Below are 16,327 nucleotides of genomic sequence, written 5' to 3' on the forward strand. Positions count from 1 at the left end.
GGGTGGCTTAGTCGGTTAAGCGTCCGACTTTCGCTTAGGTCATGATCTCGCGGTTCGTGGGTTCGAGCCCCGCGTCGGGCTCTGTGCTGACTGCCGGCTCAGAGCCTGGAGCCTGTTTCGGAGTCTGCATCTCCCTCTCTCTCTGACCCTCCCCTGCTCACGCTGTCTCTCTCTCTCTCCCCTAGAAATAAATAAAACATTAAAAAAAAATTGTCAACCAAAAATACTTTACCTGGCAAAGCTGTCCTTAGGAAAAGAAGAAAATAGGGGCACCTGGATGGCTCAGTCAGTTAAGCATCCGACTTCAGCTCAAGTCATGATCTCGTGGTTCATGGGTTTGAGCCCCACATTGGCCTCTGTGCTGACAGCTAGCTCAGAGCCTGGAGCCTGTTTCAGATTCTCTGTATCTCCTTCTCTCACTGAACCTCCCGTGCTCACGCTGTCTCTCTCTCTCTCTCTTTCTCTCTCTCACTCTCTCTCAGAAATAAATAAAACATTAAAAACTTTTAAAAAAGGAAAAGAAGAAAATATAAAGACTTTCTCAGATAAACAAAAGCTGAGGGAGTTCATCACCACTAGACGCGCCTTAGAAAAATGCTAAAGAGAGTTCTTCAAGCTGAAATGAAAGGATGTTAATTAGTAACAGGAAAACATATGAAGGTTTAAACTCACTGTTAAAGGAAAGTATATTCAGAATACAGTAATACTGGAATAGTGTGTGAAATTCACTCTAACACAAAAGTTAAAAAACAAAGTATTAAAAAGAAGTATAGCTACAATAATTTGTTGAATGATACACAATATAATAATATGGAAATTGTGATATAAAAACAAAATACAGGGGAAAGAGGAGTAAAAGAGTAGTTTTTATATGTAATAAAAGTTAAGTTGTTAGCAGCTTAAAATAGACCCTTATAACTATAAGGTGTTTATATAAGCCTCATGGTAACTACAAAGCAAAAACCTATAATAGATACACAAAAGAAAAAAAGAAAGAAATTAAAACATACCACTAGAGAAAATCATCAAATCACAAAGGAAGACAGCAAGAAGGAAGAAAGACCCAGAAAACAGTCAACAAAATGACAATAAGTCTTTCCTATTAATAATTACTTTAAATATAAATGGATTATGTTTTCCAATCAAAAGACACAGAGGTTGAATGGAATAAAAAATAAGACACTGTCTTCTCCCCCCTAAAAAATAAGGCCCAATATATGCTGCCTACAAGAGACTTCTTTCAGCTTTAAGAACATTCATAGGCTCAAAGTAAAGGAATGGGAAAATATATTTCATGTAAATGGAACCAGAAATAGCAAAGGTATCTATATATAGATGAGACATGGGTGCCTGGGTGGCTCAGTCGGTTAAGCGTCCAACTTCAGCTCAGGCCATGATCTCATGGTTTGTGGGTTCGAGCTCCGCATCGGGCTCTGTGCTGACAGCTAGCTCAGAGCCTGGAGCCTGCTTCAGATTCTGTATCTTCCTCTCTCTCTGACCCTCCCCTGGTCAAGCTGTCTCTCTCTGCCTCAGAAATAAATTTTAAAAAAACATTAAAAATTAAAAAAAAAAGAAACAGACTAAGTCAAAAATGGTAATAATAGGGGTGCCTGGATGGATCAATTGGTGAAGCATCAGACTCGATCTCAGCTCAGGTCTTGACCTCAGGGTCGTGAATTCAGACCCTACGTTGGGCTCCACAGTGGGCGTGGAGCCTATGAATGAATGAATGAATGAATATATGAATGAATGAATAAATAAATAAAGTAATAATAAACAAAAAAGGTCATTATATAATGCTAAAAGGTCAATTTATCAAGAAGATATATAACTAAAACTATACATATACCCAACATCAGGACACCTAAATATATTAAGCAAATATTAACAAATATGAAAGCATAAAAAACAAAAATAATAGAAAGGGACTTCAAAACCTCACTTTAAACAATGGATAGGTCATCCAAGCAGAAAATCAATAAGGAAATATTGGACATGAATTAGACTTTAGACCAAATGACCAAACACACATGTACAGAACATTCCATTCAATAGCAGTAGAATAAATACTCTTCTCAAGTGCACACAGAACATTCTCCAGAATAGATCATATGTTAGAACACAAAACAAATCTTAACCAACCTAAGAATACTGAAGTAATATCAAGCATCTTTTACAACCACAATAATATGAAAGTAGAAGCCAATAATAGAAGGAAACCTAGAAAATTCACATATGTACGCAAATTAAACAACACATTCCTAAACAATCAATACATCAAAGAATAAATCATAAAGGAAATTAAAAAATATCTTAGAAAATGTAAATGTAAACACAGCATACAAAAACTTTTGGGATGCAGGGCACCTGGATGGCTCAATCGGTTAAGCATGCAACTTCGGCTCAGATCATGATCTCGTGGTTCATGGGTTTGAGCCCTGCGTTGGGCTCTGTGCTGACAGCCAGCTCAGAGCCTGAAGCCTGTTTCAGATTCTGGGTCTCCCTCTCTCCCTGACTCTCCCTTGCTCATGCTGTCTTTCTCTCTCTCAGAAATAAATAAAATAAAAATAAAAAACTTATGGGATGCTTCAAAAGCAGCAGTAAGAGGGAAGTTTATAGCAATGTGTCTACATGAAGAAAGAATATCACAAATAAACAACCTAAATTTATACCTCAAAAAAGTAGAGAAAAAAACAACAACAACAAACTAAGCCCAAAGTGGGCAGAATGAAGGAAATAACATGACCAAAGCAAAAATAAATGATATAGAGACTAAAAGGAGAACAGAAAAAAGCAACAAAGCGCTGGTTTTTTTTAAGAGATAAACAAAATTGATAAACCTTTACCAAGACTAAGAGAAAAGAAAAAAGCCTCAAAGAAATAAAATCATAAATGAAGGGGGAGACATCACAACCAATATCACAGAAATGCAAATGTTCATAAAAGACTATTATGAACAATTATACACTAACAAATAAGGTAACCTAGAAGAAATGAATATATTCCTGCAAATATACAGTCTACCAAGACTGAATCATAAAGAAATAGAAAATCTGAATAAGCCTATAACTAGTAAGGAGAGTGAATCAATAATCAAAAATCTCTCAGCAAAGAAAAGTCCAGGATGAGATGGCTTCAGTGGTGAACTCTACCAAACATTTAAGGAGAAATTAATACCAATCCTTCTCAAACTCTCCCAAAAGAAATGAAGAGGAAAGAACACTTCAAAACTCATTTCACAAGGCCAGTATTACTCCAGCATCAAAGCCAGACACTACAAGAAAAGAAATGACAAACACAGATACAAAACATCTCAACAAAATACTAGCAAACCAGGGCGCCTCGTGGCTCAGTCGGTTAAGCATCCAACTCCTAATTTTGGCTCAGGTCATGATCTCACAATCATGAGACCAAGCCCCACATTGGGCTCCACACTGGGCATGGAGCCTGGTTGGGATTCTCTGTCTCCCTCTCCCTCTGTCCCTCGCCTCTCAAAAAAATACTAGCAAACTAAATTGAAGAGCACATTGAACAGATTATATGACATGATCAAGTGGAATTTAATCCCAAGGATACAAGGCTTTAATCCCTGGGATTGCAATCAATGTGATATAACATTAACAGAATTAAAGGGAAAAAAATCACTTGATCATCTCAATGGATCCAGGAAAAGCATTTGACAAAATTCAACATGATAAAAACTCTCAAATATTTGATACAGAAAGAATGTACCTCAATAGAATAAGAGGTATATATGACAACCACACAGCCAACATTTTACTTAACACTAAGATCTGGAACAAGGTAAAGATGTGCACTTTCACAACTTCTACTCATCTTTATACTAGAAGTCCTAGCCAGAGCAATTAGGCAAGAAAAAGAAAAGGCAACCAAATCGGAAAAGAACAAATAAAACTATCTCTGCTCATAGACAAAAATATCATATATGTGGTAAACCCTAAAGATAACAAACACAAAATATTAGAACCAATAAAAATTTTCAGCAAAATTGAAAGATAAAAAATCAACATATAAAAATCAGCTATGTTTCTAGACATTAACAATGAATAGTCCAAAAAATTTAAGAAAACAATTTCATTTACAATAGCATCAAAAAGAATAAAATGAAAATACAACAATCCAAACTCTATGGGATGCAGTGAAGGCAGTTCTAAGAGGAAAGTACATTGTACTCCAGGCCTATTTCAAGAAATTAGAAAAAGCACAAGTGCAAAATCTAACAGTGCACATGAAGCAACTAAAGGGAGAGCAACAAGAGCACCCCAAACNCAAAGTACTGCATTTAACATTTCCAAGTTTGAACCAGTTAACGTTAACCCTCTTCACTAGGAGTTCAATTAAATCAATTAAAATTTTCAAGCCTCCCAAAAATCTTTTCTGGCAAGATAGTATATAATTGAGTCAACTCATTAACTAAACCAAAGTATAAAATTGTTGTTAAATTCAACAAAACTTATTAACTCAAACTGTAAAAATCTTCATTTGTTTGCTATTTCTCAATAATAATTATATGCAAAACATTTTAATAGATACTGTGAGGTACACAAAAATTAATCTACCACAATTCACAGTCATGTTTGAGCAATTTATCTGCTGATAAAACTTGTAAATTCTCATTTAGTATTAGCAAAAAAATGGAGAGGAAAAGAGAAAGGATAATCTCCTTATTTTTACCAGAAAAATACGTCTCCACAGGCATATTAAGAGTGTGGGGTAAATGCGAGGGGGAAAAAAAGCTCTTGTGTGAAAAATACTGTCAATATTTGCATAAGTCTCTATGGAAATAAATCTTAATCAGTCTTCCAAAAAAAATTCAGATGATCCTCTCAATAGATGCAGAAAAAGCATTTGACAAGATGCAGCATCCCTTCTTAATGAAGACACTCCAGAAAGTTGGGATAGAAGGAACTGATTTAAACATCATAGGGGCGCCTGGGTGGCTTAGTCGGTTAAGCGTCTGACTTTCGCTTAGGTCATGATCTCGCGGTTCGTGGGTTCGAGCCCCGCGTCACGTCCTGTGCTGACTGCCACCTCAGAGCCTGGAGCCTGTTTCAGTCTGTGACTCTCTCTCTCTCTCTCTCCCTCCTAGAAATAAATAAATAAAACATTTTAAACATCATAAAAGCCATCTATGAGAATCCATCAGTTAACATCAGCCTCAATGGAGAGAAACTGAGAGCTTTCCCCCTGAGATCAGGAACACGACAGGGATGTCCACTCTCACACTGTTGTTTAATATAGTGCTGGAATCCCTAGCATCAGCCATCAGACAACAAAAGGAAATCAAAGGCATCAGAATTGGCAAAGAAGAAGTCACTCTTTCACTTTTTGCAGAGGACATGATACTGTACATAGAAAACCCGACAGACTCCACCAGAAGCCTACTGGAACTGATCCAAGAATTCAGCCAAGTTGCAGGGTACAAAATCAACATACAGAAATCGGTTGCATTTTTATACACCAACAATGAAGCAACAGAAAGAGAAATCAAGAAACTGGCCCCATTCNTGGGTTGAGGGGGAGTGGAAGGGAGATGATGGGCATGGAAGAGGGCACTTGTGAGGATGAGCACTGGGTGTTATTAGGAAACAACTTGACAATAAACTATTTGTAAGAAGAAAGAAAGAAAAGAAAGAAAAGAAAGAAAGAAAGAAAGAAAGAAAGAAAGAAAGAAAGAAAGAAAGAAAGAAAATAAAGACTCAATAAAAGTATGCTGCTAATAGATGCTAATGACCATGACAATGGCAGCAAACACTGGGGGAAAAAATTTACGTCCTTTCTCCCCATGATTTAGTCTTAACCAATACCTTTTATATCTCCCCCTCCCCTTTCAAGGAAAAAGAGCTACCAGTCTGGCTGGTCAGAGCCTACAGAGTCACTGGTGCATTGTTTTTAAAGGGCAGTGTACCCTAGAGGGTTAGCATCTAGGGATGAAGCCCCCTTCCTTCTAGCCTGGCCCCTGGTAAGTCCTCTTGTGTTTGTCATCTGCTTGGAGTCCCCATTTGAGGCCAGTCACCCCCCTCTCTCTCCACACCATGCCCGAGCATACAGATCCTCAATTCAGATTTGGGGCTGAGAGTGGGAGGCAGATAAGCCCGAACTATTTTCCAGCTAACTTTTGACCAGTGAGTCCACAATGGAGGCTACTGAGTGTAATTCAGATACCAACAAAGTGATACTTTGGCTCAAAGTTTGCTATTTCCTTTAAGCATAGTGTTTCCTTGGGAATATTCAAGAGTTGGAATGATTTGGGAGGGAAGGATTTAGGCTTTCCTAGGTATCTGACCATAAAACCACAATAATAGCAATAAAATCTCACCTCAAAACTGTAAAAATGGTGTGAAGGAAAGCTGATGTCAACACAGAGGGGAGGTCTCCCTTTAATATGCTTTTGCTAAAATGGTGAATAATACAATGGTTTGGACCCAAGGTTAAAAAAAAAGTGAATAAGGAAAAAAAAAGGGCAGCACTGAATAAATATGAAAGACCTTCAACTGACCTTGCTCACTGGTGGCTATGAAGAGGCCCTCTGGCTCAGAGGCCTCCCTTCCAAGGAAGGGCACAGGATAAGATAATCCTTCTCTCACAGCAAACATCTTTGCAGACTGGCTCTATTCCTGGCCCAGAGACTGCTTGCTGAGGGGCAAGTGGAAAGGGATGTTCTCTTCTTCATCCTGCACACAGGTCAACTATAAAAAGTTCAGAAGCCCAGCCACCTTTACAGTCTTGGCAGCATAAACCTAATTCTGTGAACATACCAGATTGTTAATTTCTAGTTAAAAAATAAAGTGTTCAATTCTTATGCCATACACAAAACTAAACTCAAAATGGATGAAAGACCTAAATATGAGACAGGAAACCATCAAAACTCTAGAGGAGAAAGCAGACAACAACCTCTTTAACCTCAGCCACAACAACTTCTTACTTAGCACATCTATGAAGGCAAGGGAAAGAAAAACAAAAATGAACGATTGGGACCTCATCAAGATAAAAAGCTTCTGCACGGCAAAGGAAACAATCAACAAAACTAAAAGGCAACCAACGGAATGGGAAAAGATATTTGCAAATGACATACCAGATAAAGAACTGGTATCTATAAAGAACTTACCAAATTCCACACCCGAAAAACAACTAATCCAGTGAAGAAATGGGCAGAAGACATGAACAGACACTTTTCCAAAGAAGACATCCAGATGGCCAACAGACACATGAAAAGATGCTCAATGTCACTCATCATCAGGGAAATACAAATCTAAACCACACTGAAATACCACGTCATCCCAGTCAGAGTGGCTAAAATTAACAACTCAGGAACAACAGATTCTGGCATGGATATGGAGAAACAGGAACCCTTTTGCACTGTTGGTAGGAATGTAAACTGGTGCAGCTTCTCTGAAAAACAGTGTGGAGATTCCTCAAAAAATTAAAAATAGAACTACCCTATGACCTAGCAATAGCACTACTAGGAATTTTTCCAAAGGAGACAAGAGTGCTGATTCTTGGGGTACATGTACCCCAATGTTTATAGCAGCACTTCCAACAATAGACAAATTATGAAAAGCGCCCAAATGCCCATCAACTGATGAATGGATAAAGAAGATGTGGTTTATATATACAATGGAATACCACTTGGCAATTAGAAAGAATGAAATCCTGCCATTTGCAGCAACGTGGATGGAACTGGAGGGTATTATCCTAAGTGAAATAAGTCAGTCAAAGAAAGACAGATATTATATGTTTTCACTCAAATGTGGAATTTGAGAAACTTAACAGAAGACCAATTGGAAGGGGAAGGGGAAAAATAGTTACAAAAAAAAAAAAAGGAAGGCAAATCATAAGAGACTCTTAAATACAGAGAACAAACTGAGGGTTGATGGGGGGGTGTTGGGGAGAGGGAAAATGGGTGATAGGCACTGAGGAGGGTACTCGTTGGGATGAGCACTGGGTGTTGTATGTAAGTGATGAATATGGGAATCTACTCCTGAAGCCAAGAGTATATAGTGTATACACTGCATGTTAGCTAACTTGACAATAAATTATATTTTATTTTTTTTAATTTTTTAAAAATGTTTTATTTATTTCTTGGAGAGAGAGAGACAGCGTGAGCAGGGGAGGGTCAGAGAGAGAGGGAGTCACAGACTCTGAAACAGGCTCCAGGCTCTGAGCTGGCAGTCAGCACAGAGCCCGACGCGGGGCTCGAACCCACGAACCACGAGATCATGACCTAAGCGAAAGTCAGACGCTTAACCGACTAAGCCACTCAGGCGCCCCGACAATAAATTATATTTTAAAAATAAAAATAAAGTGTTCAAGAAGAAAGGGGAAAAAATAGTTCCAGTATCCACATTTTAAAAATAGTGTTATTAAGTACAACCAGTAGTAAAGTGGAAGTATCTTCAAGAGTAATGAGAATGGGGACACCTAGATGGCTCAGTCAGTTAAGTGTCGAACTTTTTATTTCAGCTCAGGTCATGATCTCACAGCTTGTGAGTTCAAGCCCCAAGTGGGGCTCTTTCCTGACAGTGCAGAGCCTGCTAGGGATTCTCTCTCCCTCTATCTCTGCCCCTCCCCAACTCATGCTGTCTGTCTGTCTCTCTCTGAGAATAAATAAACTTAAAAAAAAAAAAAAAGACTGCACAGCAAAGGAAACAACCCACAAAACTAATAGGCAACCAATGGAATGGGAAAAGATAGNCTTTGTAAAAAAAAAAAAAGTATAATGAGAATAAAAATTATTTCCTATATGGCATTTTCTAAGTCCTTTTCACCCCAATACCTTCCCATTCACATTGGATGCCTTTTCCACAACAGAGGGCCACAGTTACATCCAATTAACAAATATAATTTAAGCTCCAATGACAATTCTGTACCAGGCAGTATTATAGGTACTGGGGATATATCAGCAAACAAAACCAAGTTTCTACTTTCATGCAGCTAATGTTCCAGGGCACAGAGAGGAGAACAGGAGGGAAAAAAAGAACAAATGTACATATGTCAGAAAGCCGTAAGTGCCATAAAGAAAAACATATCCAGGTCAGGGACTAGCAAATGATAAGGAGTATAATTGTGGTAGGATCTGTGCTTCAAGTGTCTGTTGTTGAGAAACAAACCACCCAAACTTAGTGGCTTAAAATAACAGCAATCACTGGGGAGCCTGGCTTTCTCAGTTGGTGGAGCATATGACCCTTAATCTCAGGGCTGTGAGTTCAAGACCCACATTGGGCACTGGATCCTACTTAAAATAAAAGAAATAATAAAACAATAAATAAATAAATAATGCCTACCTAACCAGGACTATTACATAGGTTAGACAAGTTCTTGTATATAAAATCCCTGTGATAGCTAGTAGTCAATAAATGTTAGTTAAATCAATCTTTAAAAAATAACAGCAATCATTTATTTTATCTCTCCTATTTCTGGGGGTGACTGAGTTGAGCTCAGCAGTGCTCCCTCGGGATCTGTCATGTGTTTGTAGTTAAACAGGCTTGGGCTGGAGTTATCCTGAAGGATTCTCCACTCATGTATCTAACAGTTGATGCTGGCTGTCAGCGAGGACCACTAGTTAGGGCTGTTGTTGCAGGAGTGTAGCCTGTCTGTGGGCTTCTTCACAGCATGATGGCTCTGTTCCAAGGGCAAGCATCCCAACTACTGCTTTTCATGACCTAGACTGAGGAGTAAAATAGCCTCACCGCCTCCATATTTTGTTGAGTCATTAAGTTCGGATAGTATTCAAGAGGAAAGAATTAGACTCTATCTCTTAATGGGAAGAATGGAAAAGAATTTGCAGACATGTTTTTAAAATATCACAGTTAGGAAAGGTCTCTCAGAACAGAAATTCACATGAAGAAGACAGATAAAGTTGTGAACGTTCTTGAGAAAATGGTTTACAGGCAAAGAGAACAAAAACATAGCCCCTAAGAGGGAGCATTCTTGGCATGTTGGCCAATATGCTCCAGGAAGAAGTTAGCTAAGTAAGGTCTTTGGCTTTTACTCTGAGAAGGGAAGCCTTTGGAAAGTTCTGAACAGAGAATTGAGATAATCTTATTTATATTTTATAAAGATAGTCTGGTTCTTATATGGTGAAGAGACTATCAAGAGGAAAGAATAGAAGCAGGGAAATTAATCAGAAGGCTGCTAAAGTAGTCCAAGAGAGAAGATGGTGACTCAGACGTGAAAGTGCTGCCAGACTCAGTGTGTGGGTTGAAAGGAGAACCAGCAGAATTTGCTGATGGTTTGGATTCCGGGTATGAGAGAGGGTTCTAGGCTTTTTGGCCTGAGCAACTAAAGGAATGCAAGGTCTAGCCACTAAGATGAGGGGGAAAAAAAAAGAAGTTTGGATGGTAGAGAGAAAACCAAGCATTGGTTGTTTTGTGATAAGTTTGAGATGCCTATTTGATATTCAAAGTGGGTAGCAGTATCTGTGAGTTAGAACTAAAGGGAGAATTCAAAACCCCCTGGAATCTCGCTTCCCACCCCCCAACTGCCCCACTATGCCACCAATATCACAATGATTTCCTCAGTTGATAAAGCCAGTGCACATTTCTCAGTCTTTCTTTTTTTTACTGGTAAAATATATATAACATAAATTTACCATCTTAACCATTGAAAACAGTCAGTTCAGTGGCATGTAGTACATTCACACTGTTGCGCCGCCACGCCACCATTCATCCACAGAACTCACTTTGCAAAACTGAAACTCTCCACCCATTAAACACCAACTCCCCATTCCTTCTGCTCCCAGCCCCTGGCAACCACTCCTCTACTTTCTGTCTTTATAAATTTGACTACTCTATGGCAGAGAAGGACAGATATCATATGTTTGCACATATAGGTGGATTAGGAGGAACTTAATGGGGGACCATGGGGGAAGAGAAGGGGAAAAATAGTAGGGGAGTGGGAAGGAGGCAAACCATGAGAGACTCTTGAATGCTGAGAACAAACTGAGGGCTGATGGGAGTAGGAAAGAGGGGAAGGGGGCTGATAGGCATGAAGCAGGGCACTTGTAGGGATGAGCACTGGGTGTTATATGGAAACCAACTTGACAATAAACTATTAAAAAAAAAAGAAACTTGACAATAAACTATTTAAGAAAAAAAATAAATTTGACTACTCTAGGTACCTCAAATAAATGGAATCATACAGCACTTATCCTTGTGTTGGGAGCTGTTTCTGAACTCATAAGTTGAGAAAAAAACTCCTTGTGAAGTTAAGGAGGTAAGTTGCACGGACTCTTTCCATCAGATGGCAACCGATATCCATTCCTACCCAGTTGTTTCTGCTTGAGCATCAACCCCCAAGACACCTTGTTGATTGGTATTTGGAGTGACTCATTCTGGCCTTGATATGCTGACTGCACTTTGTGAAGGAACTTACTGTAGGAATTTCTTCTTTTGTGGTTATGGGAGCAACATTGCGTTCTTGAAAGACTTGTTTTTCTTAATACCTCCCATTAAGCGATAAACAGGCTATTGACCCCTACTCACAAAGAACTAACCTTTGCCTTTCCTTGCTAATGCCACCTCTGGGGTGTTCCCCATACCTTTTGCATATCAATGTTCTGGAAAGTTTTTACTGATAAAAGAATTTATCATCAGAATGCCGCTTCTGTGCTGTTCCCCAAACACTAAATCATAAAATAAAGTTGAGTCTCAGACAGTGCAGAGAGGCCTGGCTGGTGACCAGAAAGAATCTTGCACCTCTCTCATACATCCCTCACCAACACTGTCCATCCTCCAGGACCCCTGGACCTGGCCAGAGCAGGACTCCGGCATCCCTGTATTTCATTTAGCACAATGTCTTCAAGGTTCATCTATGGTGTAGCATGTCAGAATGTCCTCCCTTTTTAAGGCTAATAATCCATTGTATGGAAAGACCACATTTTGGTTTTCCATTCATCCATTGATGGTTGCCTTCACCTTTGGACTATAGTGAATAACACTGCTATGAACATGGCAATCCTTGTTTAATTCTTTGGAGTCTATAGCCAGAAGTGGAATTACTATGTCATATGGTAACTTTTCATTTTTTTAGGAAATGCCATACTGTCTTACAAAGCACTTTTGTGTCTTACATTCCCACCAACAATGTACAAGTGTTCTATTCTCTCCACATCCAAACTAAGAGATTAAAGAAAATAAAACTTGAAATGTCTATTAAACATCTTCAGTGAAAAGTTGCATGTCTTTGCTATCTGTCTCTAACTTGAGGTTATTCTAAAAATATTTTTAATGTTTACTTATGTTTTGGAGACAGAGAGAGACAGAGCAGGAGCTGAGCTGGGGAGGTGCAGAGGGAAAGGGAGACACAGAATCCAAAGCAGGTTCCAGGCTCCAAGTTGTCAGCACAGAGCCTGACGCAGGGCTCAAACCCACGAATGGTGAGATCATGACCTGAGCCAAAGTCGGACACTTAACCAACTGAGCCACCCAGGTGCCCATAGCTTGAGATAAGTCTAATACTTTTTTCTTTTTTGCTACTACACCTACCAAATTAGGAAAGGAAAATGAAATGCAGGAATATAATACATATTGAGTAAAGATCCAATACTAAGATGTCAGTGTGTTCTGTACAAATGGAGTTATTCTGACCATGAAATGGTCTATAGAAGTTGTAGTATAGGAATGGAACTCCCTTATATGACACCTAGAGTCAGTTCCACGTAAACAAAGTAGGTTTGGAATAGTTTGGATGGAAGGCTGGTAAGGAAGTAGATATTAAAACTGAGAATGAGTGTTCACTTTGACAGCCTTTATACTAAAATTGGAATCACAGAGAAGATTAGCATGACCCCTGCACAAGGATAACATGCAAATTCATGAAGCATTTTATATTTTTGTATGGAATAATTGAGTTATTAAAATATACACCTGAAACTAATATAACATTGTATGTTGAATACACTGGAAATTAAAATAAAATAAAATAAAATACTGAGGAAAGATTCAGTAGAATGAGAAAGATAAGGAGAATTATTTTTCTGTCTCTACATAATAAAGGACATATGCCCTTTGTGATGGCTTCTTCTAACAAAATGACCGTCAAATGTACAAAGGACCTTGCACTCACTCTTCCCCCCTTCTTTTTCCTCCCCCTTATCTTCTTTTTCCTTCAATAAATCAAGACATTCCTTAACTTTAGTCAGGCACAAAATAATTACATCTTAAGATATTTTACAAAGAAGGCAAGGTAAAATAAGAAGCAACCACATGTCATTCAAAAGAAAGCAAAAGGGAAGGCTTTTTTCTTGAATAGAAATCTGAACTGTCTAGAATCCAGTCTACTATTGAACTTGACTTCTGGATTGGGACTGAATCTCAGTCACAGAAGCTGTGCTTTTTCTCAAACTCTCCTGTATCATTTCAGTGGTCTTGCCCTCAATGCCCTCTGAATCCTCCTCTATAGTTATACAGAACAAAGAGTTTACTTAAAAGAATACTGTTAAAGATTTTTACCAACACAGATCTCAGAACAACTTACAGATTCGGTTCTGTCAGAGTTTCTAATGAATCCTCTGTGACACTGAGACTCTCCCAGGTGTGTTACACCTGCTTTGCCATGCTTTCCAAGCCCAGCTCAGCACCTAGTCAGGGATAAGAACAACTTCATCCACATCACAATTCAAGCATGTTTTCATTGAGCCGCACCCTTGGGATGCCCTAAGTAAAGTGCTTCATCCGCCTCCTTTTGGGGACATAAAAGTGGAGGACAGCGATGGCAGCCAAGAAAATGGGGTGGGGGTGGGCAGGAGGGCAGAGATTCATTGAAGAAATATTTATTTTGTTTATTTAAAAAATTTTTTATGTTTTATTTATTTCTGAGAGAGACAGAGTCAGAGACAGAGAGAGAGACACAGAGAGAGAGAGAGAGAGAGAGACAGCATGAGCAGGGGAGGGGCAGGAGAGAGGGAGACAGAGAATCGAAATAGGCTCCAGGCTCCGAGCTGGCTGTCAGCACAGAGCCCAACGCGGGGCTTGAACCCGTGAGATCATGACCTGAGCCGAAGTCGGACGCTCAACTGACTGAGCCACCCAGGAGCCCCAAGAAATATTTATTAAGTACATTTATTAAGCTAGGCATTATGGTGAGCACTGAGACAGAGTAGTGAATGAATTCCTAATTTAAAAAATAATCAAAATCAAGATATTTTTCTATTGGGAGAGATTGGGAGTAACTATCCTGTATTGTTGAAGAGTTTCACGTGTTATGGCTACAACCTGAGAGGAGTACAGTAACATTTTGCTGTGGAAGGTCATGCTTTGCCATTCCTTCTTAGAACCACCTCATGCCTGCTCTAGGCTGGTGGGAGTAAACTTCAGGATCTGTTCCGTTGTTTGAATGAGTACTCTGGTGAAGCCACAGTGTTCCACATAATGGAGCAGCCATTCTTGAAATTTATGTGCATTATCATCACCTGAGGAATTGAGTAAACTAAAGATTTCTAGGTCCCTTTGGACCATGGCTCCATCCATAGATACATTTTTTAAAATTTCCCCAGGTGATTTTGATGTCAAGTGGTCTTCAGATAATAATTTGAGAATCTCTGTTGAAAGCAATGTTAGGGGCACCTGGATAGCTCAGTCGGTTAAGCGTCTGACTTCAGCTCATGTCATGATCTCACTGCTCGTGGGTTTGAGCCCCACATTAGGCTTTGTGCTGACAGCTCAGAGCCTGGACCCTGCTTCAGGTTCTGTGTCTCCCTTTTTCTCTGCCCCTCCCCTGTTCATGCTCTCTCTTGCTCTCTAAAATAAACAAAAAAAAAAAAAAAATAGAAAAGAAAAAAAAAGAAAAGCAATGTTAAAAGATAAACTGTAGCATTTTTAAAACATAGAGTTTGAGGAAAAATTGATTCCCATCAGACAATACCAAACCAGAAGTGGTTAGCAGCACTATGTCCACTGCAAGTAGTGGCAAGGCCTTTATAAAGATAGGAAGCAAAGCAAGGAAACTATTTGATTGGCTAGAGCTTACATTTGCCTTGTATGCGAAAGCCAAGTTTGCTGTTTGTGATTGTTTGTCCTTATGTTTTGAATTCTTAACCTTGAGGCATTTATAGACTTAGGTTTTGGGTTGCTTATGTAGGCTGCCAAGACATTAGAACTACCTCAGTCAAATAAATGGCTTCCTTGTTTAATTAAACTAACAGCATGAAGGACAAAACCTCAATCTGGAATATCCTGAGGACAGTTTTCACCTTGAGCATTAAGTATGACAAGGATTTGCTAATTCCACTACTAGCAAAGGGGTGAATACACCTGAGCCAAGCTGACATAGCTGGATTTACTGAGTGTTGACTACCACCCGGAGGCAGCAGTATCCTCTGCAGTATCATGGAAAGCAAAGGAAAGGTCTTCGACAGTGGAACTGGATCATTTCTAGGTCTGCTACACTGGATCTTTTGAGTCAGATGCTATTATTCTATAAGAAAATGATCTTCTAAAGTCCAACCCCATACAATCCAGTTACTTATCCCACTGCTCCCTGAATTTCCTGAAGTATAAAGTACTTCAATGCAGAGGTATGATCAGAGCGAGGTGGGATTTACCAGAAGGATATTTGGGTCACATTTGGAGTAGGGGATGACAGAGTAGTCAGGGAACAGTGAGGACACTGGAATGTAGTGGGTCTCAAGGCATAACAGCTCTTGGTGATCTAACAGTGGGTAAAGATACTGGATGTGGGCTGGAGCTGAGGTCCTGCAAGGTTTGCTAGGGCTTGGTGTTGGGGGAGCTTCCAGATGTATACTCAGGGTCACTGGATAGTACGTAAACTCTATCACATACTAGGGGTGTGTGAGAGGCACCCAGAAAGCCTAATTCCCAATACACCAGCTGAATCTAAAAAACAAAACACACTAAAAAACTAGAGTTTCAATGCTGACCTAAAGACCAGTCCCCAACATCTAACAACCCTTCTGTTATTTCATATTCAACAATTCTACAATGAAGCTTCTTCTTCTAACTCATTGCTGCTCAAACCAGTTAACCCTCCAGATTTCATTTATGTGACCATCAGTTTTGTACTGTTTTAGTAGTCTGTCATAAGTACCAAGTAAATTACAAATTGTGAAATAATTCCAAAACACTGTGAGATTGAATGCCCACAGCGATACCTATACATTTGTATCAACCAGGACATGCATTAATGACCAAAGATGCTCCCTGAAGCAATGGGCTAAAACCAGCAGGTTTGGGGAAGATGATCCGTAATTTGCAGCAGGAGATATAATGTGGCTGAAAGTACCTGTAGAGGCCACAAGGCCTGAAACAAGTGACCAGTCTAAAGGCTAAGTGGAAAATATTCTGTGAGT

The 16,327-nt window shown here is 39.3% G+C and overlaps 2 protein-coding genes and 1 non-coding gene across 5 annotated transcripts in view; 1 reads left to right on the forward strand and 2 right to left on the reverse strand.

Moving 5' to 3' along the window:
- Positions 1-13,586, reverse strand: part of LOC144227124 (cytochrome P450 3A12) — a 105,197-nt gene extending 91,611 nt beyond the window's left edge. For both annotated transcript variants that reach the window (XM_077758670.1, XM_077758669.1), the window contains exon 1: positions 13,498-13,586. The gene's annotated coding sequence lies outside the window, so the exon portion shown is untranslated. The remainder of the gene's footprint in view (positions 1-13,497) is intronic.
- ZSCAN25 (zinc finger and SCAN domain containing 25) overlaps positions 1-16,327 on the reverse strand; it is a 44,617-nt gene that overhangs the window by 5,330 nt on the left and 22,960 nt on the right. Inside the window, exon 6 of one of the 2 annotated variants that reach the window (XM_077758665.1) lies at positions 13,526-13,600. The exons of the other annotated variant lie outside the window; for it this stretch is intronic. Coding sequence (XP_077614791.1) covers positions 13,560-13,600 — 41 coding nt within the window. The 3' untranslated portion in view covers positions 13,526-13,559. Of the gene's footprint in view, positions 1-13,525; positions 13,601-16,327 lie in introns of those variants that run through there. 2 annotated transcript variants of the gene reach the window in all.
- On the forward strand, positions 12,751-12,855 carry LOC144227262 (U6 spliceosomal RNA). Its single transcript, XR_013333885.1, has one exon. It is a non-coding gene; the product is annotated as a U6 spliceosomal RNA (small nuclear RNA).

Source organism: Crocuta crocuta, unplaced genomic scaffold (assembly GCF_008692635.1).
Source record: "Crocuta crocuta isolate KB4526 unplaced genomic scaffold, BGI_CrCroc_1.0 scaffold273, whole genome shotgun sequence".
Taxonomy (NCBI): domain Eukaryota; kingdom Metazoa; phylum Chordata; class Mammalia; order Carnivora; family Hyaenidae; genus Crocuta; species Crocuta crocuta.